The sequence below is a fragment of the Dipteris shenzhenensis genome, chromosome 16 (genome assembly GCF_047967505.1).
Source record: "Dipteris shenzhenensis isolate YYH24624 ecotype China chromosome 16, Dip_SZ_1.0, whole genome shotgun sequence".
NCBI lineage: Eukaryota > Viridiplantae > Streptophyta > Polypodiopsida > Gleicheniales > Dipteridaceae > Dipteris > Dipteris shenzhenensis.
This window is the reverse complement of record NC_141611.1, coordinates 30,863,286-30,890,946: the sequence shown is the minus strand read 5'-3', so window position 1 is coordinate 30,890,946 and position 27,661 is coordinate 30,863,286. Positions and strand designations below refer to the sequence as shown.

General features: G+C 45.3%; 2 protein-coding genes across 5 annotated transcripts in view; one reads left to right on the top strand and one right to left on the bottom strand.

Moving 5' to 3' along the window:
- Positions 1 to 471: 471 nt before the first annotated feature.
- The window catches only part of LOC147892828 (P-loop containing nucleoside triphosphate hydrolases superfamily protein), a 60,472-nt gene continuing 33,282 nt past the window's right edge, over positions 472 to 27,661 (top strand). For 2 of the 4 annotated variants that reach the window (XM_087386973.1, XM_087386975.1), the window contains exons 1-4: positions 472 to 705; positions 836 to 908; positions 1,014 to 1,129; positions 1,311 to 1,454. In XM_087386973.1, the coding sequence (XP_087243099.1) occupies positions 528 to 705; positions 836 to 908; positions 1,014 to 1,129; positions 1,311 to 1,454 (511 nt within the window). In that variant the 5' untranslated portion in view covers positions 472 to 527. Of the gene's footprint in view, positions 706 to 835; positions 909 to 1,013; positions 1,130 to 1,310; positions 1,455 to 27,661 lie in introns of those variants that run through there. The other 2 variants (XM_087386974.1, XM_087386976.1) reach the window with 2 other exon arrangements.
- Positions 12,145 to 14,429, bottom strand: LOC147892829 (uncharacterized). Its single transcript, XM_087386972.1, has one exon. The coding sequence runs from the start codon at positions 14,420 to 14,422 to the stop codon at positions 12,209 to 12,211; it is 2,214 nt and encodes a 737-aa protein (XP_087243098.1). The 5' UTR covers positions 14,423 to 14,429; the 3' UTR covers positions 12,145 to 12,208.

Here is a 27,661-nt window from a genome sequence, read left to right as displayed (position 1 = left end):
CCAAAAGACAGTGTGAAGGGCGGGTGTCCTAGTTGGTCCAATAGGAGTGACGGCGGGTTCGGAGACTCACACAAAAGATTCGTATGCGACCCATGAAGGCGGCCGATTCCATCTCCTCCAGCTCCTAAGAAGGTGACATAAATTAGCATTGAGAAGACGTTGGTAGAAGGGAGGTATTAATTAATTTGTGTGTGAACCCAACCTTATTCACATAAACACTAGGTTATACGTTGCCACATTAGTGTGAACCCAACCTTAATTCACATAAACACTAATTCTTAAATTTGATTGTCAAGACCAAGACCAGAGGAGCAAGGGCGTAATGGCCAAGCGAAAGAGAGAGCATGGAACGTAAACAGTAGCATTGACAAGACTCCTTCATTACCCTTGATTCACATAAACACTAATTAGCATTGAGAGGAGTACCCTTGATTCACAGAAACACTAGGTTATAAGATGCCACCTTGTTTGCAGGAAGGAGGCTAATTCTCAAATTTGATTGTGAAGCTCACAGAGGAGAGGGCGTCATGGCCAAGCGAAAGAGAGAGCATGGAACGGTAATTGGCGATGGCGACTCCCACAACGATCATTTCCAAACTATGGAACCAGAAGAACAAGCTCTCACTTCTTCCCAAGCTCCTGTTTTTGGTTCTTGCCGTTTCCAAGACTTGGGCCTCTCTGATGTACTTTCCGAGCATATGCATGGTACGTTTCCCAGACTCCTTCTGCCCATCTCTCGTACCTTCTTGAGAAATTTTATGGGCGCCTCACATTATGCCAAGCTGATTCCATTTGGGTCATCTTTGCTCTTTGCTAACATTTCGTTCTGGGACAGCTCGAATGGGATTTTCTGCTCCCACTGTTATTCAACAAGCGGCCATCCCATTTGTTCTTTCCCAGAGGGACGTGTATCCTGTGCCAGTCTTTTGTCATGTTGGTTCTAATAGATAAAACGCAATTGAAATTGGCTATTGTTTTTTTTTTTTTTTTGCGCTGTTTCCTTTACGAGACAGAGGTAGGCTTGTGAATGCAGAAACGGGGACTGGAAAGACGATCGTGTATTTGGCCCCCATCATCCATAAATTGCAGGCCAACCTTAAAAAAGTATCCCGGGTAGATGGCACTTACGGTACGATCCCTCCTCTTCTTCCCAGGCGTTGAACTTTCGCGGTCAAGTGACCACTCTTGTGCTTGGATGCTTTATTGATTTTGTGATCGCACATTACAATCTGGAGTGTAAAGAACATAGCAATTTTATCGTGTCTTCTGCAACTAAAAGACATTTACAGACTTAACGGATCAGGCAGCAGCATTGGTGCTGGTTCCCACTCGGGAATTATGTTTACAGGTCTATGACGTTGCTAGGCAGCTAGTACATCGTTTCCAGTGGCTAGTTCCAGGCTATGTGATGGGGGGAGAGAACAGAGCTAAGGAAAAGGCACGGCTTCGCAAAGGTAACAGAAGTTGTACGTAGGTGTGCAGACACTCGTCTTTTGATATTGCCTCTAATCTAAAGAACCTAAAGGAATAAGCACTGAAATAAGTGCAAATGTGTGCCACTTTAAACCTTTGTAAATCGGTTGCACACTTGGAGAGACGTGGTATGTTGCGTGGGTGTTAGATGTGCTGAACATTTGTGAGTGAATTTAAACTATATGACCCGATGCAGCTAACTATTTAACACTGGAAGAATTCTCACAAAGGGATTCCACTGCCAAAGGTAGTGTGAATAATGTTTGTCCGAACAGTATTATTCAAATGCATTTGCAGTTTTAAGAAATGAGGAAGGGACATGCCACCTATTTTGATCTAATGTGGCCTAGGATTTGCTGGTACTAGTAAGGCCATATCATGAGAAAGTGTATGCCATGTTTCAGCAATCAAAAAGTAGCATGTCAGCTCAAGTGGTCAAGCCTCTTCGGTGGTATTTGCTGGAGTGTGTCGTTATCATAAACTGCTTTACCGTCCCTAAAGTGTCCCTCACAAGCTCAAGGAAGACAAGCCGAAGCATTGATGCCAATGTAACAGACAAGGGAGTTATCTTTCTCTATCTAGCCTGTTATCTTACTTAAAGGCAGAAGTGTGTACTGTAATGAAAGACACTATGACACATGTGCTTTCAATGGAGTGTACATCAGGGAATGCAGCTTGGGTTGCCGCTGCCTGCTCTGTGTAGAGAGTATTTGTTGGAGATATAGGGTCAATGCCCTACTTGTGAGCCCCCAAATGAGAGCTCAGGGGGTTGACACTGTTAGAAAACAGAGGTGGACATAGCTTGCTACAGCCAGCGCTGCCCACAGTGGAAGATAATGTAAGTGTATGCCCAAGAACCACACGGTGCTAATTCAAATCACACTTCTTTCCTTATTGTGTACAAGTGCATAGAGAGAGAGATGGACACAGTAATTGAACAATGCTGAAGAGAGAGAGTAGAAACAGTAATAAGTATTGTCCCAAAGATGGACCAAAACCATGTACAAAAGCTGAGCAGTGTGCCACCATCAGCAGTAGGGTGCTGCATAGATATGGACCCCTATGGTTCCAAGACTGTTCTCCCTCCTCGTGGCATCTTCAGAGCACTCTCAACCTGCTTGCTCTCTTAAGCTTCAGTGGACTGCGTAGTGATGCCTCCTAAACATGCCTTCTTGCTGCTCTAGTCGACAGCGAATGGTAAGGCAGTGTTTGCTCCTTGAACCTTTCGTTGATCCTGCAGTGTACTGCTCTTCACCCTTCAGGTGATCTGCAGGCTGGACTGCATGTCGCGTGACCTTCCTTGCTGCTCCTGACTGATGCAGAATCTTTGAATGAAGCCTGCTCGACCTGCCTGCAGACTGGCCCGACTTTTTCCACTGGAGACAAAAGTCCGCCCATTTGCTGCGGCCACGTGGCAGCTGTGCTCCAGGTGCCTATCTGCTGCAGGTGCCCTGTCCCCACCTGTCTGACAGCCCCAGCCATCTGATATGGCCCTGACAGTTCAACCTTGCGGTTCTTGCAGTGTGTCCTCTGCTCCACGGAAAGCTGATGGTTCAGTGGACCGTTACAAAGCCCGTCTAGTTGCTAAGGGCTATGCTCAACAGCATGGCATTGACTTTGAGGAGACTTTTTCTCCCAGTTCCAGGATCACTATTATTCGCATTGTTATTGCCTTTGCTGCCCACTTTCATTGGGAGATACATCAGCTTGATATCATGACAGCTTTCCTTCATGGGCATTTGCAGGAAGAGGTCTATGTTTCCCAACCTCCTGGCTTCGAGGTTGAAGGTTCTGAAAGCAAGGTATGCCGCTTGAAAAAGGCCCTCTATGGCAGCGGTACATGTGATGTCACTCTCTATGAACAGGCAGTTGGTTGTTTATGCCATACGAGACCTGATCTATAGTATGCTGTCTCACAGTTGAGCAGATATATGCACATCCCATCTATGCACCATTGGCATGCCGTGAAGTGTGTTTTCAGATATCTCAAAGACACTCAGCATTTAGGCCTTCTTTATGGGGCTGATACTTCACTTGTCATGCATGGATTCACTGATAGTGATTGGGCTGGTTGTTCGGACACTCGTGTGTCACATAGTGGCACCTGTTTTATGCTTGGTACTTCATGTGTTTCTAGCAAGAAGCAAAGTACAGTTGCTACTTCTAGCTATGAAGCTGAGTACAGAGCAGCTTTTACAGCTACAGTGGAGTGTGATTGGCTTTGGAGCTACGTGCAGATTGACAAAATATGAAGAGGGGAGAGGAGAAGAGTGGAGATGAGGAGAGAGGGCACAGCTAGAGAGCACACCACAAATGACTGTACACTAGATTTAGTTGAAAAAATAAAATATATACAAACCCATTTAGGGTTAGGAAACCCTTTCCTTTATAGCACTCTATAAGGTTAGTGCTATGCACATATGATCACGTGATGGTGCTATGCATACATGATCACATGATGTTGAGCGTGAACTCTTAACACCTTCCCTCAAGATCAACATCATGAAGTAGGCCTTCCCTCAAGATGATGATTCTGGGGAATCGAAGAAGGACTGAGCATTACATTCCATCACACCCCTTTAATGGGAATGTCCTTCCTTTGCGTCAAACCAAGAGCTAATCGGTGTTTCTCGAATTACTCTTTACCGAGTGGTTTGGTAAAGATGTCTGCAACATTCTCTTTGCTATCACAATGCTGCAGTGTGATGTCACTAAGTAACACTCTTTCTCTGATGAAGTGCTCTCTGACATCAATGTGCTTTGTCCTGGAGTGATATACTGGATTTTTGGCCAATGCTTGAGCCGATTGATTATCACAGTATATTGTTGTTGGCTTTGACTCATCAAAGTAATTTGTTTCTGACAATAGTCTTCTGAGCCATATAGCCTCACATGCACCTGTAGTGAGTGCTTTATATTCTGCTTTAGTCGAAGACAAAGAAAGAGTTGGCTGTTTGTTTGACAACCATGATATAGCACCTTGACCAAGGAAAAATGCATATCCCTGTGTCGATCTCCTGGTCTCATGATCTCCGGCATAGTCACCGTCACAGTATCCATGCAACCGTGGATGACTTCCTCTGTATTTTATCCCAAACTGTCTTGTATCTCTGATGTATCTCAAGACTCTTTTGGCTGTATTCCAGTGAGACTGTTTTGGATTTGCCATAAACTGTGCTAGTGAGCTTACTGCATAACAAATATATGGCCGTGTGATTGTCAGATATATAAGAGATCCGATGAGCTGCTTGTAGTATCTATCATTGACTGTAGGCTTTTCTGAATCTTTAGTAAGTTTCAAACTCTGTTCCATGGGAGTGGCTGTAATCTTGCAATCTGCCATATGAAACTTCTTTAGGAGACTGTCAACGTACTTGAGCTGACTCATGAATGTGCTATCTGAATCTCTCCAGAACTCAATTCCAAGACAATAGTGCATAAGTCCAAGATCTTTCATGTCGAACTCTGCAGATAAGTCTCTTGCTTCCTGTCACAATCGGATCATCTATGTATAAAAGTGCAATAGTAATGTCTTCCCCTTGAACTTTGTAGTAGAGAGTATGATCTGCATTGGATTTCATGTATCCTAGATCAGCAAAATACTTGTCAATTCTGCTGTACCAACTTCTAGGTGCTTGTTTTAAGCCGTAGAGACTTTTCTTGAGATGGCAAATCTTATTCTCCTTTCTTGGTTCAACATAATCTGCTGGTTGTTGCATGTAGACTTCCTCGTCTAGATAACCATTGAGAAATGCATTCTTGACATCGAGCTGTTACACATTCCATCTGCTGAGTGTCGCTAGTGATATCAAGAACCGTATGGAATCCATCTTTGCTACTGGAGCATAAGTCTCATCATAGTCGTGACCATATTGTTTTGCAAATCCTTTTGCAACTAATCTGGCTTTGTATCTCTGAATTCTGCCATCTGGATTGTACTTCACTTTGTATACCCATTTGTTTGTTATGGCCTTCTTTCCTGGTGGAAGGTCGCATAATTCCAAAGTATTATTCTTATACAAAGCATCCATTTCTTCATTCATAGCAATTTGCCATTTTGGCTTGTCTACTGCATCTTCGAAGTACACTGGCTCTTCTGTAGCCATGATGGTAGTCAAGCGCATAGTTGGTGGTTTCCACCTGAATCGCTTTGCCTTTCTGAGCATATGTCAATTTGGTTGGAGATTTGCTTTCCCTAGTAGACCGTCTGAGTTGCTGTGACTCTGCCTGGGGTGTTGCTGGCAATTCTTGCTCTTCATTATCAACCTGTTCTGTAGATGAGTGTGAAGTTGATGCTTCTATCTCCTGTGTAGGTGAGGTTTTCCATTCTGATTCCTCATCAAAGATTACATCTCTGGAGATAATGACTTTGCGGTTGATGGGATCATACAATTTGTATGCTTTGCTTTCTTCACTATAGCCAACCATGATGCATTTGCGTGACTTTGCATGCAATTTCCTGCGATGATCATCATGTATGTGAGCATATGCTATGCAACCAAATATGCGGAGATGCCCAATGTGTGGCTTGTGTCCAGTGAATGCTTCATAAGGAGTCATACCTTGTATCGGTTCGGTAGGAAGCCGATTAAGCAAGTAGTTTGCTGTAGCTATTGCTTCTGCCTAATACTGATTTGGAAGATGCTTTTCACTAAGCATTGCTCTAGCATTGTCTACTAAAGTCCCATTCTTCCTTTCAGCTCTTGCATTCTACTGAGGAGTATCTGCACATGTGAATTGTCTTCGAATGCCGTGATTTTTGCAAAAGTTCATGAATGCTGAAGACATGTATTCACCTCCTTTGTCTGATCTCATGATTTTGATCTTTCTGCCTGTTTGGTTTTCTATCATGGCTTTGAATTCTTGAAATCTGGAAAACACTTCAGATTCCTCTTTTAGAAAGTAGACCCAACAATATCTGCGGTAGTCGTCGATGAAAGTCAAGTAGTAAAGTGAACCATTGATGCTGCGGGTCTGGGCATAACCCCATACATCTGTATGTATCAAATCAAGAATACCTCGTGCACGAGAGGTACTTCTGACAAAGTTGGTTCGCTTTTGTTTGCCGAAGCAGCATGCTTCACAAACTTTTCCAAGAAACTGTAGCTTCGGAATCCCAATTGCCATATTCTGATTCCTGAGATCTAACAAGTACTTAAAGTTGACATGACCATATCTCTTATGCCATTTTGCAGAGAGTGGCATTTATTGCATTTGAGCTGACATGGCATGCTTATCTGGTACTATAGCTAGCATTTTGTATAAGCGTCCTTCCTTGACACCTTTTGCTACTAGCCGACATCTTTTGAATTTGTCTCTTATAGTGCATTCATCACCGTCGAAGATGACTTTGTAATTGTGTTCCGTCATTTGACCTACTGACAAAAGATTCTTGCTGAGCTTCGGAACATAGAGCACAATTTTCACTAATCCTTTTGTACCAGTGAAATTGTTCATAGGGATAACACGTGTCCCTTGAACTGGATTCGGTGTATTGTCTGCTGTGTAGATGACATTTTCCTGTCCTTCTAATGGCTTCATTTCTGTGAACCATTCCTGATGATTTGTCATGTGAGATGATGCATCGCTGTCGATGTACCAAGGATCCTGTTCCACTTGGTCGACTTGATAGCTGTAATCCTCTTTGGGATTGAAATCAGTGTCTAGGTACACTGTATCAGTCTGATGCAATTTCTCGCTTGCAAGAAACATATTTCCATGTTCATTTACAAAATGACTGTGACTAGAATGTCCACCACGATGATTTCCTCTGCCTCGGGAATTCCCTCGATTACTGCTGGATTGACCGCTTTGGTCATACTGCTTCTTGCGGCAATCTCTTTCATAGTGTCCAAACTTGTGACAGTAGTTGCACTGAATGTTTGACACATTGGTGGATGCATTTCCTCGTCCTCGGAATCTTCCTCGGTTGGAATGATTTCCTCTTTGCTGATCTGATGTTGGTGAGGATGATGATGATGTTGATGTTGATGCTGACTTTGATTTTGTTGTTGATGATGATGACCACTTTTCTGATATGTTCTACCTCTGCCTCTACTTCTCTCTGAAGCTGTGAATGCCTAATCATTAGAATGACCTTTACGTGCTTGAATGGCCTGAGTCCTGAGTTCTTTACCAAGTAGAACTGACTAAAGTTCTTCCAGTGTTGGAATTTGCCGTTGGATGGCAATACTTTGGACTAGATTCTCGTATCCCTCTCCTAGTCCATTCAGAATCACTTGAACCATTTCTGCGGGGTTCATAGTCTCTCCTACTGCTGCAAGTTCATTGTTGTAGTCTTTTATGCGGAGTACATAAGCATGACCGGTTTCACTGCTGTTGCGGAAACTCTGGTTGATCTGGTTTCTCAGTGTGAGAATCCCGGATGTGTTCTGGGACTCGTAGAGAGCTGCGAACATATCCCATGCTTCGTTTGATGTCTTGACTGTGTTGAGCTGTCCTAGCATGACATCTTGCACATTCTGCTTGATCAGGTGATAGGCATACTTGTCTTTCTTATCCCATTCTGCTTGAGCTCGTGCAATGGCAGGATCTGTTGGAAAGGTCACCTCCCCATCTGTAAGCCCCCAAATCAGGAGAGCGTGGGGGAGGGAGACCTAGGACAGGATGTGCCCCAAAAGAAGAGAGGCGGGTACCTGGCTGATCTGCAGGAGCATAAGGCGGAGCAGAGGACAGCAGTAGGGACCCAAGAGAAGAGACCACGGATGATGTCAGCAACAGTACGGAATAGTACAGAGCTGAGGCGCACACATGGCAGATCAGGAAAGCAGGGTAAACAGGCGCTGACATGGCAGGTCAGGAGCGCAGGTGTACGGGGCTGCATGGGGCCTGGTAGAGCAGCAAATGGGGCTGCCAGTGGGCAGTGGCATGCCTTAAATAGGCTGGGCCCCTGCCTTGATTGGAGGGCCACAAGCCCTAAAAGTGTGGGCCATAAAGGCCTAGTTTTGTGAGCCCTTAAAGGGCTGGTTGGGCTGAGCCAACCAGGTCGGTTGGGCCAGCCAACCTGGTCTGTCCAGTCGGCCCAGATTGGGACAGACTGGTCGGATTTTTGACAGGCCCCTAGGCCTATAAAAGGAGGGGCTTCATGCCCCATTATTCATCCAGCATATCCAGCAGTTCCAGGGCAGAAAGGAGCAGCAGGGAGCCTACTCTCTGGGCCTATCTATAGGAGGTGAGAGAGTGCAACAAGGGCTGCAGACTTAGCCAGGAAGGGCTGGACCTTGGCTGTCTTCTTGGGCAGCAAGGTGCTGAGATCATCATCTTCTGGAGCAGCCATTCACAAGCAGGTTGGAGCAGTGGAACAGGGACCTGTGTGCTGCAGACAAAGCTTGGCAAGGGCTGCCCACCTAGGCTGATTCACAGGCAGTAGAAGAACACATTGGACGGAAAGTCTACAGACGCTCGAGGTGGAGCACGCGGACTCGAGTCTAGAGATAGCCAGCAGATTGGAGAAGGACCTTGTGTTTAGATCAGAGGACCACACCATTGGTGGGACTCTGGATCTCTCTCTTTTGTATTGTGTCCATAGTTTTGGACGGAAATATATAAGTTTTGGTGTCTTCTATATCTGGCTGGTTCATTGTCTATTTGATGAGTCTGCACACCTATTTGACGCACATAAGTAAAGAAGTTTGTGATTCCACATCCCACACCGCACACTGTGTGAGCTCCTGGGCATTACTATAAGTCTTCCGCCGCGTGTACCCTCTGTTGGGTATTTTCTAACATGGTATCAGAGCCAAGTAGGAGGCTCACAGGTGTGGGAGTCTGAAGGCAGGGACCTTGCTGAAGGACGACCCTGATTCAGAAGCTCTAGGGAATCGACTTCCATGACTGGAGGATTGTGCCCTTGCAAGAAGGAGGGTGACTCAGGTTCAGTCAGGTGCATTTAAAGTTCGCAGTCCAGGTGATTTGGAGATGTACTTTTGTTGCAGACCTTGCCAAAGGAAGGACGGGTTGAAACAGACCCTCAGAGCATGGTGCCTGGAAGACTCCAGGTTGTTCACTCATTATGAGGGGAACAACTGGAAGATCGTGGAGGCTGGGTTGCTCAAATTCGAAGGCAGGAATGTGACGGAAGGGGGTGGTGCCAGGAGGTGCTACCAAAGATGGACCTGTGTACCAGGATGGTGTGCGGAAGCGGAACCGGACCTGGTGGAGCACGAGCCACTGGATGAAAAGCGAGGAAAAGATTTCGACACCGAACGGTTCTAGAGGACTACGACCAGGGAGTTACTGGAGCATCTTCATTGCCGTGTTGGCATTGGGCCGAGATGTGTCGGTGAGAGGGGGTGTTGGAAAGGTCACCTCCCCATCTGTAAGCCCCCAAATGAGGAGAGCATGCGGGAGGGAGACCTAGGGCAGGATGTGCCTCAAAAGAAGAGAGGCGGGTACCTGGCTGATCTGTAGGAGCATAAGGCGGAGCAGAGGACAGCAATAGGGACCCAAGAGAAGAGACCACGGATGACATCAGCAACAGTACGGAATAGGACAGAGCTGAGGCGCACACGTGGCAGATCAGGAAAGCAAGGTAAACAGGTGCTGACATGGCAGGTCAGGAGTGCAGGTGTATGGGGCTGCATGGGGCCTGGTAGAGCAGCAAATGGGGCTGCCAGTGGGCAGTGGCATGCCTTAAATAGGCTGGGCCCCTGCCTTGATTGGAGGGCCACAAGCCCTAAAAGTGTGGGCCATAAAGGCCTAGTTTTGTGAGCCCTTAAAGGGCTGGTTGGGCTGAGCCAACCAGGTCGGTTGGGCCAGCCAACCTGGTCTGTCCAGTCGGCCCAGATTGGGACAGACTAGGCCTATAAAAGGAGGGGCTTCATGCCCCATTATTCATCCAGCATATCCAGCAGTTCCAGGGCAGAAAGGAGCAGCAGGGAGCCTGCTCTCTGGGCCTATCTACAGGAGGTGAGAGAGTGCAACAAGGGCTGCAGACTTAGCCAGGAAGGGCTGGACCTTGGCTGTCTTCTAGGGTAGCAAGGTGCTGAGATCATCATCTTCTGGAGCAGCCATTCACAAGCAGGTTGGAGCAATGGAACAGGGACCTGTGTGGTGCAGACAAAGCTTGGCAGGGGCTGCCCACCTAGGCTGATTCACAGGCAGTAAGGTGGAGAAGAACACACTGGACGGAAAGTCTACAGACGCTCGAGGTGGAGCACGCGGACTCGAGTCTAGAGATAGCCAGCAGATTGGAGAAGGACCTTGTGGTTAGATCAGAGGACCACACCATTGGTGGGACTCTGGATCTATCTCTTTTGTATTGTGTCCATAGTTTTGGACGGAAATATATAAGTTTTGGTGTCTTCTATATCTGGCTGGTTCATTGTCTATTTGATGAGTTTGCACACCTATTTGATGCACATAAGCATAGTTGCACGAAACGGCCGTTTCGTGGCCGGAAACGGAAACGACGAAACGGAAACGGCGTTTCGTCAAGAACCGCCGTTTCGTAAAACCTGATTTGCCCCAAACCCTAAAAGACGTGATTTCGCCGCCTAGCTTCATCTTTCGCCGCCTCCCGCCCATTCCACTCCTCCTGTGCATCCTTGCTACTCTCTCCACCTTCTCTAAGCTCTCTCCATCCCTCCATCCTTTGCTCTTGGACTCTGTACCTCCATCCTTCTCTCTCCATTCTCTTCATCCTTTGCTCCATCTTCTCCATCCTGCAAGCTGCAGCTTGGCAGCCTGCAGGCTGCTCTTCAGACTCCATCCCTCCATCCTTCTTCTCTCCATCCTCTCTTTAATCTTACCTGTAACCTCTCCATCCTCCTTCACTTCTACCTCTGATCCTCTAGGCTCCTTCCACCTCTCCTAACTTTCAACTTGTGTGCTAAGTTTAAACTTTAAAGTACTTCAAACTTCTAAATTTCAGATTCTTGTAAGTTGTAATGCCAAACTTGTTAGTCATGACTCATGATACATGTTGATTTCAGATTATTGAAGCATCATTCAAGAATTTAGAATCATAGAGGCATGAATGATGCATTGATGCTTGAAGGCTGAAGCTTCAAGTATAGATAATTGTAATTTGTATTATGTATGATTTGCACTCTATTGATAATTATATTATGTATAAAAAATAAATTTTTATACATAAATTGTATCATATTGCCAGTTATTCCATTTTCGTTTCCGCGGGGCCCGAAAACTCCGTTTCTTCCGTTTTCGTTTCTTCCGTTTCCGTTTCGGCTGGTAACTATGCACATAAGTAAAGAAGTTTGTGATTCCACACACCCACCCCACACTGTGTGAGCTCCTGGGCATTACTATAAGTCTTCCGCTGCGTGTACCCTCTGTCATAGTTTTTTCCATACGTTACCATACGCATACGTCATACGAGTACGGAAGTATGATTGGAGTATGGTTCAGCCCTTGGGGCTGAAACATACGTGACCCTAGTTTTATCCAAAAAATTTCAGAAAAATATAGATTGATCATTGATCATTGTACACATTAAATTGACACAGAGGTATTAAACTGAAACTTGAAACTTGTATAATTGCCTCCAGAGACCGTAGTCATCTGGATTCTAGATTTTGATACATCATAGATGGAATCATAGATCATAGATCAATAATCAATACTACACCAAATTTCAAAAGGTCCAAAACATCATGATCAAACTTCAAAGGAAGTAGGTACACCGTATTAGTAACTACACCAAAACATGAAAGGCAAAACATCATAAAGAAAAGGCTGCCAGTGTGCCACAGCCTCAAGCTGCATCTTCATTCTCATCCTCTTGCTCATCCTCATCCTCATCATCATCTGCATCAATGCCTGCACCCTCCTCATCCTCCTCCTCCTCCTCATCACTATCATCCTCATCTGCCTCGCCATGGAACTCCAAAAGACTAGAGCTGCTTGAAGCTGCAGCAACATCCATCGTTCCTGTAAGTGTAACAATAGGGGCTGCAATGTCTTCTCCCTCTGTATCTACTTGCCTCGCTAGCAGCCTATCATCATCCTTCTCCTTGTTGATCATTTCTAGGGTCACTTCTATCTTCTCAAATCCCCTTTCCTTGATTTTGGAAATGAGACGCAAATTAGTATGGATGTATACTAATTTCTCGGTATTCTTTGGAAGCAGCCTATTCCTTCTTTTAGTATGGATAAGAGAGAATGTGCTCCAATTCCTCTCACAAGGAGAAGCACATGTGCCTTGCGAGAGCACTCGAAGAGCTAACCGCTGTAAATTTGGTGTGTGAGCCCCAAATGTCTCCCACCATTTCACCCCTTGGTGCATTCTCTTTTCATCCTTTGCAATCGCACGAGCAAATGTGCCTGACATGGATTTGTAAATATCCAACTCATCACATAAGGTGCCTTGGCTGTCAACATCATACTTGGTGTACCGCTCTATGGCATCCATCCACCCATCGTGCACCTCCTTGTCACTATCTGGATTTTTCTCTCTCCAAATAGGATGGAGAACAAACGCTGCCGCATGCAATGGAGAATGCATCATATTCCACCTGTCAACACATAAGGCTCTAACATCAGCCAGCTTTGAGGATTCAATCCCATCAATAGTTGCCATCTTCTCGACCATCCGATCAGTGAGTTCATATACAAGTCCCATGGTAGCCCCTTCCCTATCAGCCAGGCGAAGGATCTTCAAAATAGGTGCACAAAGCTTCACAATGAGTCTTGCATCTTGCCAAAATGAAGCACCCAATATAATAGAAGACACCTGTTGTGCTTTCACAGTGCGTGACACCTTCTTCTTGCAATACTCATCACTGACAACCATGCGACGCAATCCATTGTATACCCTCTCATCCAACAAGTTTGCTAACATGATAAACATGTAAGCAAACCGTGTTTGTGCTGGCTTCACCAATTCCTTCTTGCTGAATTTTCTATACATTGCTAACACGGTGTGTTTCCGGGTAACAAATGTTACAATCATGTTAGCATGTACCAACACTGGTTTTATCCATGGAAGCTTTCCAATGTCCTCAAACAAGAGGTCAAGGCAATGGCACGTGCATCTAGTATAGAAAATGTGAGGCCACTCTTCCTCCACCAATTCTCCTGCCCGCACACAGTTAGATGCATTGTCCATACGCACCTGCACCACATTTTCAGCCCCAACATCAAGAATGGCATCTTTCAGTATCCCAAAGATGTACTCCCCTGACTTATACTGCCCACTTGTGTCCACGGACTTCAAGAAGGCTGAACCATATATGCATGAGACCATAATATTGATTATAGGCCGGCGTCGAGTGTCAGACCAACCATCACAAGTTATGGTGCAGCCATATTTTTTCCACTTATCCCGAAACTGTAGCATCTCTTGATCTATGCATACTGCTTCATTAGTTAGCTCCGTTGTGCGCAAAACATTGTAGGATGGAGGCTTGAAGGTAGGCCCAACTTGGCCAATGGCACGAACCATCTCCAAAAAATAAGGGCTCCTCACCTTCCAATGAGGAATATCCTCTGCAAAGAAAAAACGACGGAGAGCAATGTATGCATCCTTCCGTGCTTGTGACTCCCATGCCTTTTCCAAGGTTCCCTTTGACGTCTTCAACTTCTTTTGCTTTGGCTCATATGCACTGCCAGATGCATTTCCACTTGCAGTACCACTCACTGAGGCATCTCCCAAATCAGCCACATCTTCAACAAGCTGTTTTGCAGCAGTTTTTAGGGCCACCTTTGCCTGCAATCTTCGACAAGTATCTTTCACATTTTCAGGAGGAGCAGTACACTTGTCAACCCCCAAGCCTGTGAGCCCAAGAAAATGTGCCCTTATACGGGTCGGTCCTCCATCCCATGAATGAGGGCAATATTTACATTTACAAGTGAATTGGCCCTTCCCCAAAGGCTTCAAGGCCTCTACAAATTCCCATTCTGGTCCTTTTTGTCTTCCCATTTGTAGATCTGCAAGCTGCAAATTTGCAAAAGAGGGCAAATAAGGCATTGGGCAAAGGAACAATTTCCAAAGAGGGCTTGAAGTCCTTGCAGGCTGCCCTGTTAGATGGCATCAACTAAAGAGAGAGCACTTGCTGCAAAACAGGAAAAAAAAGCAGCCATTGCATTTACCTTGACACTTGGAGCAGGTAGAGCGTAGAGGCAAGCTGCGGGCTGCAACTGTACGGTGACCACTCACCTCCAAAGCAAGTATAAGAGGGCAAAGGGCTGTCTAAATAGAGGGCAGCAAGGTGCTGAAGAAGAGGGCAAACTGAAGAGCTTAGAAGAGTGAAGGGCTGAGGGGACTCGAGAGTCGGGACTGAAGAAGAGGGCAGCACTGAGCAAGGTGCAGAAGAAGCTTAGAAGAGGGCAAAGGGCTGCAGCCTGCCTAAATAGAAGCAAACGTCAGCCTAAATAGGCTCTTGAGGCAGCAATGGTCGGTGTGCAGCGGCCAGCCTGCAAGCAGAGCGTCGGTACGGTGAACAGTACGGAAGCCTTCGCAAGGATGTCGTACGGAATCCGGATTCGAATTTCGAACATCGCAGCCCAGCAACAATATAAGGTACGCATCCCGATTTTTTAACCCCCAAAAAAAGTCACGTACGGAAATCCGTACGGACGTCCGTACGTACGGCCGTACGGAAAAACTGTCAGTACGCGTACGGATGCAATCATGTCCTCTGTTGGGTATTTTCTAATAGGATCTGCTACTGGTGCGGAAATTGTTTGTGTAGATGTAGATCCCGATGTAGATCCCGTTGCTGGTGTTGTGACAACAGATGGAGTAGAGCTACTTGTGGCTGGATCGTCCAATGGTCTAGGTGTAGACCCATCGACATACTCCCATTTGTCCTGAAGCACAAGAATGGTCTCCATTCGGTATTTCCATATATCGTAATTGGAGTTGTCTAACTGTACGAATCAACTCAAATACACTGACTATGCCAAGTGAAATCTCTGTACCATCGGTGAAGATAGAACTACAATATATAAAATCTGATCTGTATTACAAGGCTTGTGGCAATGATGCCGGGAGATAGCCAAGAGGCTTTATAAGGCTGAAATGATATGCACAATGCCGTGAAATAGCCGAATAGGCTTTACAATGGTGGCATGTGTGTGTGAAATCAAATGCTATCTGCCCACTGAAACAATCTGCAATGCCTTTGAACTCTGAAGTCTGCTCACTGAACTGATGAACGTAAGGTTTCAGGTAATGTAATGATGTGAAATCGCTTGTGAGCGTATGGACTGACTCCGAGTAGGTACTAGTCGGGAATTTCGGGCATGGCTTAGATTGGCAACTTGGGAAAATTCAAAGCGTCCCCTCTATGGCGATCTAGTCTACTCTGATCTAGATCTAAACCAACTGTCAATCGATGAAAGAACAACAAATAATTCCTTTTCTTTTGTTCTTTTTAAGTGCTGGGTCAGATGCGTCGATGTAGAGGCAAATGTGCGTGAAGGAAGTGGTTTTGTCTGCGAGGCTCAAATGTGAGTGTAACTTGCGCCGAAATGTACGCGTGATGTGACGAGCGCGTACAGCACGAAAAAACGAGCGACTTTCCTTTTTGGAGCGTCCTCAAATTCTTCGTGGATCAAGAGATACGACTTGATCTAGGTGGAGGGGCAAAAGGAGTGCAAATGTGCTCAATGATGATGTGTCACTGTGAGTCACATGCAGTGATGATGTGGCACTATGCCTAGCAAGAGGTGTGCCAGTGGAGCCCTGTGCTACGGTGGCAGAAGTGGTCACATGAAGTGACTGTGGAGCACTGTGAGTGCCTGCAGAGGTCAGGACAGCTGAGGTGGCACTGTTGATGATGTCAGTAGACAATGTGGCAATGATGACGTGGTAGGATGACGTGTCCTGACGACGTGACAGTGGTGACGTGGATTGTTGACGTGGCCAGATGACGTGGTAGTCGGTGATGACGTGGTTGATAAGTGTGACGTGGCACTTGGAGATAAGGGTGCCACGTGTCAAGCTCTTAACCAAACCTTACTCTGGTGACCTAACTAGGGGTTAACATGACCCGAGGTTAACTCTTATCTACACATGGCATAAGGCTGACTAAGCATGGTTGTGGTTAGATGTATGCCATGTGGCAGTGTGAGAACCAACCTTGGGTTGGAGATAAGGAGGGTCACTATGGTGCCACGTGTCACGAGGTGAGGCATCGAAATCTAAGAAGATTCGTCGGAATCTAAGAAGATTCGTTAGAATCTACGGATACTTCGGAATCTTGATGATTCTGTTGATCGAGTCAAAGAAAGCCATGGGCTTCGTTGAAGATGGTGGCGGCCGTTTGGTGTTGGGACGAGCAGTTTGCAACAGTCGGGGCTGTTGGCATGTTGGTGAGGTTGCTTGTTGGAGGCCGTTGGAGCGAGGCTGCCGACGGAGGTATTGGAGGTGTTGTACTGGATGGAGAGTGTCTGTCATAGGAGCGGCTGTCGTTGTAGACGGCTTGGAGGCAGTTGGAGCTCGTTGATAACGGGCTGGTAGTGGAAGGCTATGGCGGCGCTGCTGTAGACTTGGAAGAGCTGGAGAAGGCTACACGTTGGCTACTAGTTCGTGGCGTCCTTCGTTGGAGCGATGTCGTTTGGTATTTGGCCTGCGAATCGCCGTTGAGTGGAGCTTCGCTTGATCCGCCTATGCTCAAGGCACCTGCAGATTCGGGCTGGAGAAGTCTACTACGAAGTCGATAAAGGAGGTTGTGAAGCCGTTGCATTTAGCCTTTTGGACTGCTCATCGATGGCGTCGTTTAGCCTTTTGGACTGCTCATCGATGGAGCTGCGCTGGTCTGCAAAGTTCATTGTAGCCAGATTAACAGAACTGAGTCGCAAGGTTGGAGCCGCCGTCTATTCGTAGGCGATAGAGGTAGAAGCTCGTTGTTAGCTTGGCCGTTGCAGTCTCGGAATAGAGCAGAGTCGCAAGGTTGGAGCTTGCTACCGTGAAGCCGTTGATGGGCTAAGGTGCCCAAAGAAAGGTTGGCCTTCGGAGATATGTTTGGAGCGTTGGCATTGTAGCTGGCCGTGGAGAGCTCTCGCGGGTTTTGAAGACTAGTTCAGAATCAGTGCTTTGAAGGCTCGAGGAGGTGCGCGGCTATCTCCACTAACAGCATTAAGCTCTCTATCTCTCAAACAAGACTCTATTTGTTGGGGTAAAGGCACTATGGCCACCCAAGTACAGTTAGTACACTTAGTGCTTTATTTGTTAAGTACACTAAGTACACCGTACTTAGTGTTGTAACCTTATCCTTTCATATAAAAAGTTGACTGTGTGCTAGGGGAGGTACACACATACGTTTTATCCCCACACTTCTTGTGTCTTATCCTGCTTGTGTGTGTCGGTGTGCTCTCACTCTCCCCTTCCACAACTGGTATCAGAGCCACTCTCCCTATCCTCGCCTATCCAGCAGTTGCCTATTCGTGTGTTTGCCCAAACGTGGGTCTTACCAGCAGCCAAGGCAGCGCCACAGCCATCGTTAGGCAGTCAACAGCACTGCCATCGCTAGGCAGCAGCGGCAGCTTGCAGACAGCGCTGTCAGCAGCGCCTTCAGCTGCTAGCGTTGCGCTAGCAGCCTTTGAGGCCGTTCGTTGCCAGGGCCAAGGCCACCGGCGACGCCAGGGCCAAGGCCACCAGCGATGCCACCGGCGCCACCAGCAGCAAGCCAGGCGGCGCTAGCCAGGGCCAAGGCCACCAGCGATGCCATCGGCGCCACCAGCAGCAAGCCAGGCGGCGCCAGCCAGGGCCAAGGCCACCAGCACCGCCATCAGCACCACATGCGCCCGCAGCTCTGCCATCATCGTCTCCTACCTGATCTTGCGAAGCAAACGCACATTTCCCGCCTCCCGCCAAGGGTCTTCGCCCTGATTTCGAGACAGGTCTTATCACTTGGCAAGTGATTGTACACAGTGTTGGCACTATGTATGCATTGGTCAGATCTGTGTAGACACATGCAGCATATGCTACTGGATGCAAGTCAATGGACGTGCAGTCACATGCCTTATGAGCAATAGCAGATTGATGCCATTTACTGTGTTAATGCACGGAATGTGCTGTCAATTCAAGGGGCTTTTGATGCTATTGTGCGTGGGACAAATGCTGTAATTTGTTGCTGAAAGTACATTCACATTTGTTACAGATTTGGTCAATTTTGACCAAGTTTGACTTTAGTCAAATTTGGGTGGGGGAAACACCTAGATGCTTTATGTGATCATTGGAGCTTTGGGAAAGCGGTGTATGCACTAAAATCCTCAAAATTGGCTTCCAGTCAAGGGGCTTTTGCCTCATTCAAGTTCTAAACTGTGTAACACAGTTATAGAGGCAAGAGAAAGTCTAATTCTGACAGTTTTGGACAGTTATACAGTCAATTTCTGTTGCTGTACTAGAAAGTACAGTCGGGTACTGTCCGGAGTCAATTTTTGGACTGTAAACAGTCATTTTACTGAAGTTTAAAGTGCATAAAACAGTGCTGTTTTCACTGTTACAGCAGGGACATACATTGTGTCAAATCAAGGTACTGCTGTACTGTACTACAGAGCATCAATTAATGCATTAAGTATTGCTTTTCTGGATCTGCAGCCGGCAGGAAACAGACAGTATTTACTGTTAAGTGGGAGAAAATTGCAGGAATTAACTTTTGAGCACAACTACAAGTGTATCTGTGCACTTAGTTTGCAGGGAGTCAGGCACCCAAGTGTGGGTTATATTTCTTGCTGATTGTAATGGCTTCATCCTCGGAATCTTCTCTTCTCAATATTAAAAAGTTGCAGGGTGCTGCTAACTACCCAATGTGGAAAAAGATGGTCCTGAATGTGCTAATTCTCAGGCAGTTTCATGCTCCTATTATACACAAAGGTGTGAAGCCCACTGGCACATCTGATGATGCTTGGGCACTAGCTGATCTGTCAGCAAAGTCCATAATTGAATTGTCACTCCATGAGAGTGTTGTTTGGAATGTGGATGGTGAAAAAACAACCTGGGGTGTGTGGAAAAAGCTACAGGACACATATGAGCAGCAGAGTGTAGCCACAAAGATATATTGGCTGCGCAAGTTCTTCAATCTGAAGATGAAGGGAGGGACCTCCATGGATGCACATCTCAATGAGTTTAATTCAATTGTCACTCAACTTGCAAATCAAAAATATGTGGTGGATGAGGAAACCAAGGGTATGGCACTCTTGATCTCTCTTCCTGAAAGTTGGGATACATTCACCACAGCTGTAACAAATGCAAACACTTTCATAAGTTTTTCAGATATCACAGGGCTGATTTTGCAAGAAGAGCAGAAGCTGAAAGCTCAAGATGCAGTAAAGCCTAACAATGCTTTAAATGCAAGGGGGAGAAGTCAGCAAAGAGGCAAATCTCAAGAAAGGGGAAAAGGGAGGAGCAAGTCCCGCTCCAACAAAGATGTTGAGTGCTACTACTGTGGCAAAAAGGGACATACCAAAAAGCAGTGCTTTAAACTGAAAAATGATAAGAGAGACAAAGCCAAAAACACTGATGCGTCAGATGCAAAAGCAATTGTACCAGTAAGCAATGGCAAGAGCAGTGTGAAGATTGAAGAGCTTCATTCTACACACGGTTATGACAATGAGGGAGAGGTTCTATTTCTCTCTACTTTGGATGCTCATTCTCTCCATGCAGGAGATTTTGCAGACATGCACTCTTGGATCATTGACTCAGGTGCCTCATTCCATGTTACACCTTACAAAGAATTGTTTGTAAGATATGCAGCAGGCAGTAATGGAGTCGTTTTTCTAGGGGATAATCATGCATGCAGTATTGTTGGTATTGGAGATGTCAGGCTTGTATTTGCTGATGGTACTCAGCTTATGCTTCACAATGTTAGGCATGTACCCGAAGTCAAGAAAAATCTGATTTCTACTGGCATGTTGGATGACGAAGGTTTTGTGACCAGCTTTGGTCATGGTTTCTGGAAGGTCACCAAAGGTGCCCTGGTCGTTGCCAGAGGCTCTAAGGTTGACACAATGTATACTCTTTATGCTAAAGTATGTAATCATGCTGATATTCATGCCACCGAGCTGCCGAATATTTCTATGTGGCATAGCCGGATGGGACATATGAGCATAAGTGGAATGGAGCAATTGGCTCGCCTTGGCTACTTACCGTCTCTTAAATTTTCTGATTTAAAGTTTTGTGAGCACCGCATATATGGTAGACAGTTACAGTGTCCTCATAAAAGGAGATTAGGACATAAAGATGCTCAACTTGAGCTTGTGCATACAGACGTGTGTGAGATGCCTAGTCCTTCACTTGGAGGTGCACGGTACTTTGTCACATTTATAGATGATTCCACAAGGAAGGTGTGGGTGTATCCTCTTCGATTGAAGAGTGATGTCTTTCCAGTGTTCCAGAAATGGCTCGCTATGGTTGAGAACCAAACAGGCAGAACACTGAAGGCTTTGCGGTCAGATAACGGTGGGGAGTATATGTCTAATGCATTCAATGCATTTTGTGATGCTAGAGGTATTAAAAGAGAACTCACTGCTCCTTACAGTCCAGCGCAAAATGGCACTGCAGAGCGTATGAATAGAACCATACAGGAAAAGTCTCGCTCTATGATGTCACATGCTGCTTTACTCATGGATTTTGGGCTGAAGCTGTAAAAACAGCAGTACACCTCATCAATAGGTCACCAAATAAAAGACTAGATGGCAGAGTGTCAGAGGAGCTTTGGACAGGAAAACCTCCTTCCTATAAGCACTTGAGGGTCTTTGGCTGCACTGCGTACGTGCATATACGCAGAGAAAATCGCAGCAAGCTTGATCCTAAGTCTCTTAAATGCATTTTTCTTGGATATGGTGACAGTGGTGAGATGGGTTACTGCCTATGGGATCCTATGAATAAGAAGCTAATACGCAGCAATGATGTCTTATTTGATGAGTCATGTATGTTTAAGGCAGCAGATAAGCCTTCTGATGCTTCAGAGGTTGACATTGATGACTCGGGACATCCTGTACAATTCAGGCAGGCTGCAAATCAGCCACAACAGCAGCGTAATCAGCCAATGCATGATGCTGCAGCAGGTCCAAATGGACAGCCCGCAGTGGCGGAAGATGTACTACGGGACATGCCACCTTTGGAAGACCTCCCAGGCATAATTCTGCAGCCTGATCTACTAGAACAGCAACCTGTTTTAGGTGAGCAGCAAGTTGGACAGCAAGACCAATGGGTCCGAAGGTCCACTCGACAAATGAAACCGCCAGACAGATTTGTTCCAGGAGCAGATTTTATTATGCTTACAGATTGTGGAGAACCTTCCTGTTACAAGGAAGCCGTGCAAATGCATGATAAAAGGCTATGGGAACTAGCCATGAAGTCTGAAATGGACAGTCTCCATAAAAATGGTACTTGGGAATTGGTGCAGTTGCCTAAGGGCATGAAAGTACTGCCATGCAAGTGGGTATATAGATTGAAAGTCACACTTGGAGCTAAGCCAAGGTATAAAGCCAGGTTGGTTGCCAAGGGCTTTAAGCAGGAGTATGGTGTTGATTTTGATGAGATCTTTTCTCCAGTGGTTAAGATGACCACACTCAGGATTGTACTTGCTTTGGTTGCATGTGAGAATTTGGAATTATGCCAAATGGATGTGAAGACAGCCTTTCTTCACGGTGATCTTCATGAGGAGATCTACATGCAGCAGCCAGAAGGATTTGCAGTCAAGGGCAAGGAGTCACTTGTATGCAAGCTTAAAAAGAGCCTTTACGGGCTGAAACAGGCACCAAGGGAATGGTATAAGAAATTTGATACCTTCATGAAGTCCCAAGGTTTCAGGAGAAGTGATGACGATCACTAATTATATACCAAAAGGGCTGCAAATGGCAGCTTAATCATTCTCATTTTATATGTGGATGACATGCTTATTGCTGGTAGAGCTCGTAAGGAGCTTGATGACCTTAAGAAAAGATTGCATGAGGCCTTTGATATGAAGGACCTTGGTGATGCAAATCACATACTGGGAATGCGGATACGGAGAGACAGGGGACAGCGTTTGTTGTATTTGTCTCAGACCGAATATATTGGCAAAGTATTGCACAGGTTTCATATGGAGGGGGGGAAGACCCTTAGTTCTCCATTGCCTCCGTATGTGAAACTCAGTGCAATGGACAGCCCACACTCAGATGCTGATAGGGCTGAAATGGAAATCCAGTTTTCCATGCTCGCACAAAGCATATTGAGGTTCACTATCATTATGTCAGAGAGTGATTATCAGCAGGTGATATTGAGTTGTCTTATGTTCCCACTGAAGACAACTTGACAGATCTTTTTACGAAGGCTCTATCTCGACCTTAGTTTGAGGCTTTTCGGCAAGCTTTAAACTTAGTGCCTTTTGTAACTTGATTTGTGTACTCTGTACAGTCATAGGTTGCTATATCCCTACGAGATGAACATGTGCAACCATGACATTAGATATTTAGGTATCCTGAGCCATGTCCAGGATACTTCAGTCCATACCATGGAGGGGGGTTTGTAGGCCATCCCATGGGCTATCCATAGATGCCACTTAGTCCTTGGTATGTGTTTCGCTCAAGTTGAGGCAACATGACCTTGGAAGGGTCAGTCGACATTTTTCTTTGTAAAGGATCAATGTTTGTATTATATTTATTTGGGCTTCATGTAAATGGTCAAAGGGGTTAATGTCAAGGTCCTTGATGAGGGTGACAAGGCACTGACTAGATGGGTCTAAGGCTATGGGTCTTAAATGCATTAAGTGGGAAATGTGCCTAGGGGCAAGTGAATATATTGATATCCCAAGAGAGGGGTAGTAAATATGCATTTAAGAGGTACCCTAGAATGAAGACATGTGGCATACTAGATCCATCTAGGGAATTGGGGCTTGATGGAATATGCAAGCTGGAGCTTTCATTTAGGGTGCTATTCTGAGAGTTTGCTACCACCAAGAATTGGCTGGGAGGAAAATTGAGTGCCTGCCCCGTGATTGATTGTTGGCTAGGGAGGATTGAATAGGTTGTACATTAATAGATGTGTGACATTTGGTATCAGAGTGTGGGACGGTGGCTGGCCTTCGAGATACCCAACGGAAGACCTACTGGAGCGTAATGAGTAATAGACCTTACAAGGAATTATCAGGTTCTGAGTTTTTATTACATTTATGTAATCTTTTTTTGTTCAATTTGAGGCTCTTACTATGCACTGTTGTTAACTTTTATAGAACCGACAAGCCTCCAGCATCTTTGTTTTGGTAGCGCAGCCTAACGGCAAGAGTCTGTCGCTAGATGTGCACAAGAAAGCTCCCGTGTAGGCAGAAGTCGAGCGCATGAAGCTCATCATACCCAACGACGCCCAAGCGGGTTTCTGCAGTTAGTCACGCTATAACGACTATAGCTCCTTGACTAAGTGGTCGTTCGTGTCTGGTACATCAACGTTGGGATAATGAACGTTAACGAAGGCGTGCACTACGGGTTCCGTTGATTAGCTGACGACCTTAGAGAACCTTCGTGTGGTGGCTCAGCAAATCGGAATCAATTATGATTACCTCAACGTGATAGTGGCTAGGACGAGTTTTTTGGTGGAGCAGAAGTTTTTTTTTTGGGTCCGCTGGTGACGGAGGTCACAATCCCATAATATTACTGTCAGGATTTCAGATTTCAGAAATATTAGTTTGTGTGTTATATACAAAGGCTTGTTGACGATTGGGTGAAGTCGAATTTCATCGTCATGAGAATTCCGTCCATCAGTGACGGGGCCGACCCCGCAGGTGTTGCGCCTAGTAGGCCATACACTGTTTGGTAGAATTGCATTATTGGAGGATGCCTTGCAACAGATTTTAGCGCAACAATTACAAGCAAATGTAGGGCAATCCGAGCTCAGAAAAATGGTTCATAGTATGTTTGCCAGACCATCTCGTGAAGAGAAGGGTAAAGCTCCAATGGAGCCTGAATCTAGTGTTCATACGATCAAGCCTAGGAGGGCTAAGGTGCCTAATATTGCCAATTATAGGCCAGAAAAGTATTTTGGTCGGATGTCTGACCGTAGTTCCGATATCATAGAGACCTGGTTACACAAATGGGATGAGACCTTCGCCATTTGTGAAATCAGGAATGATACGAAGAAAATCCGCGAGGCCACCCATATGTTTAATGAAGTAGCGGATAGGTGGTGGATAAAACAGCAGAAAGATGGAGTGGCATCCACTACTTGGGAGGGGTTTAAAAAATAATTTAGAAAACACTTCTTACCTCCTCACGAAGCATCCTGAGCTTGGGATCAGTATCGAAACCTTCGTTAGAGAAATTTATCAGCGGCGGAATACACTGATAAGTTCAGAGAAAGTGTAATGAAAGTTTATGAACCTCTACCTTAGTCAATCCAGGGAAAAGATTTTATCTTTGGACTGAATGAACGGATCAAGATGGAAGTTCGGGCTAAGTATGCGAACACGCTAGATGAAGTAATTGCCATAGCCCTGAACTATGAGGATGCCAAAGGGAACAGACCAAGTGGGTTTGTGTAGGTTGGGACTCGGGATGAGTACCCAAAGAAAACTGGGTTTAAGAAGAAGTGGATTAGCAAAGGGAGTGCCTCACAGCCTAGTGGTCAAGCCAAGCAGGTGAAGCCAGTTGAGACTCCTAAACCAAGTACCACCATTGGAATGAAAAGAAAAGTAACACCAATGACATCCCTGGCTTGGTCGAAGTCTTCTTTGAACCCAGAGCAAAGAGAAAAAGCGAGGAGAGAAGGCTTGTGTTTTGGATGCCTTCTGCCTCATCAGTGGAAAGATTGTCCACGAAACAAAGATCGTTGGATGACTGAGACATTGATCTTAGAATGCGACGTGAAAATGGAGGAAAGTCCCAGATCAGAACAGATGCAGATTCAGCTAGCGGGGTCTTCTCAAAGGTCAGTACCTAGTTGCTAAGCTAGTAACTAGTGCACCTGATAATGTCCTGTCAAAGCCCGTAGCAACGTGGTACATAGCCTTTAACGATACGGAGTTAATCAAGATGAAGGGGCAAGTAGCCAATCATGACGTCATTATGTTGTTTGACTCAGCGTCAACGCACAATGTAATTAACTCTAAGCTTGTAAAGAGGCTGAAATTAAAGACTAGCCCATCTGACTATGCATATACAGTCAACTGAAGTATGGGACCAAAGGGTTACCCAGTTGGAACTTCGAATTCAGGACTATGCTGAGAAGCTTGATTTTGAAATGACAAAGCTTGCTCATGCAGACATAGCCTTGGGTAAGGCTTGGCATTTTAGAAAGAATCCAACCATAGATTGGAAAAAGCACATTTATCAATTCAAGATGAATGATGTGCTGTATGTCTTACGAGGTGAAAAAGATATATCTCAAGGACCGTTGGTTCTTGTAATGGAAGTTCGAAAAGCTCAAGAAGAGTTTTTGTTTCTTTGTACAACATCGGTAGAGCCGATTGATGGTTCTTCGGCTAGCACTGATGTTACCCAAAATGAAGAGATGGCCAAGCTGGTTGATCAAATAGCAGAGGAGTTCTCTGATTGTTTTAGGGATGAGTTACCTTATGGGTTACCTCCAGAGCGGAATGTTCAGCATAAGATTGAACTAATCGCGGGGATAGAACCTATAAATAGACCTCCCTATAGATTAAGTTTTACCAAAGAAGCAGAGGTACAAAGACAACTGGAAGAATACCTCAAGCCGGGGCAGGTTCAACCCAGTTTCTCACCTTTTGCTTCGCCAGTGATAAGAAAGATGATACTTTTCGCCTCTATATAGATTACAAAGCATTGAATAATATCACTATTAAGCACAGGTATCCGATGGCACGGATCGATGATTTGCTAGATGCGTTACATGGGGCCGTAATTTTCAGCAAGATAGATCTTAAATGTGGCTACCGTAAGGTCCGTATTAGAGTTGAGGATGTGCATAAAACCGCTTTTTAAAGCAGGTTTGGACATTATGAGTTTTTGGTAATGCCGTTTGGACTTACCAATGCTCTAGCTACATTCGTCATGCTTATGAACGATTTACTACGTCCGTTTATCGGGAAGTTTGTAGTACATTTTATTGACGATATTCTTGTGTTCAGCAAAAGTATTGCTGAGCATCACGAACACTTAAGAATAGTGTTCAATACTTTGAGGAAAGCTAGTCTTTATGTAAATAAAAATAAAACTGTACTGTGGATGGTAAGACTTGAATATTTAGGATTCATTATTACTCCCGAGGGGGTAGAAATGGATCCAAAGAAAATGGTTGCAATATTGACTTGGCCTATCCCTCAAAGTTTGACCGCTTTGCGATCATTCTTGGGATTTGTTCAATTTTATCAAAGACATATCAAAGGATATTCTGAAATAGTATCACCATTGATTGATCTGATCTCAGATAAAGTACCTTTTATATGGAGACAGAATCAACATGAGAGTTTTAACACCATAAAACAAGTTGTGGTCTCATGTTTGGTGTTAAAAATAGTTGATCCCCAGAAACTGTTTTTCCTTGAAACCAATGCAAGTGGCATTGCGGTAGGAGCAGTTCTCCTCCAAGAGGGAAGGCCAGTAGCCTTTGAAAGCAAGAAGCTTTCTCCCTCTCAACGAAATTGGCCAACTCATGAATTAGAGTTGTATGCTGTTATCTATGCTCTGAAAACATGGAGACATTATTTATATGGATTAGAGTTTTATGTTGATGTTGATCATGATACTCTGAAATATTTTTGTAAACAACCTGACTTGAGAGGCCGCCAAGCTAGGTGGGCATAAGTCATGCAGGAGTTTAACTTGACGATTCGGTACCGAAGAGGAAAGGATAATAAAGCTGCTGATGCGTTATCACGCATTATGCATAATATGAGTTTCATGGTATTAGAGAGTGCTCTAATGACCGAGATTAGAGAAACTCAAAAGGTGGACGAGTTCGTCTAGAGCCTTTGGCCTAAGGCTCATGTATTTAAACCCGGGAAAAAGAGTGACTTGGTATCCAGAAAAGGCCAGACTTATGCAAGATATAGTATTCTGAAAAGAAATGGCAAAGTAGTAGTACCTAATCAGAATGATCTCAGGCTGAGAGTCATTCAACTATGCCATGATAGCCCCATGTGCGGGACATCCAGGAGTCCAGAAAACATATGATCTCGTGAAGCGAGATTTCTTTTAGCCGAAAATGAAAAAACATATTCATGAATATGTGACACGTTTTTCGTGTTTGGTAAGTAAGGCAGAGCGGGTGAAGCTACCTGGACTTTTACAAACTTTGGAAATACCACTA

Bases quoted from the DNA above. Each gene is read 5' to 3' on its own strand.
- LOC147892829 (XM_087386972.1), bottom strand. From the start codon at position 14,422: ATGCCTTATTTGCCCTCTTTTGCAAATTTGCAGCTTGCAGATCTACAA.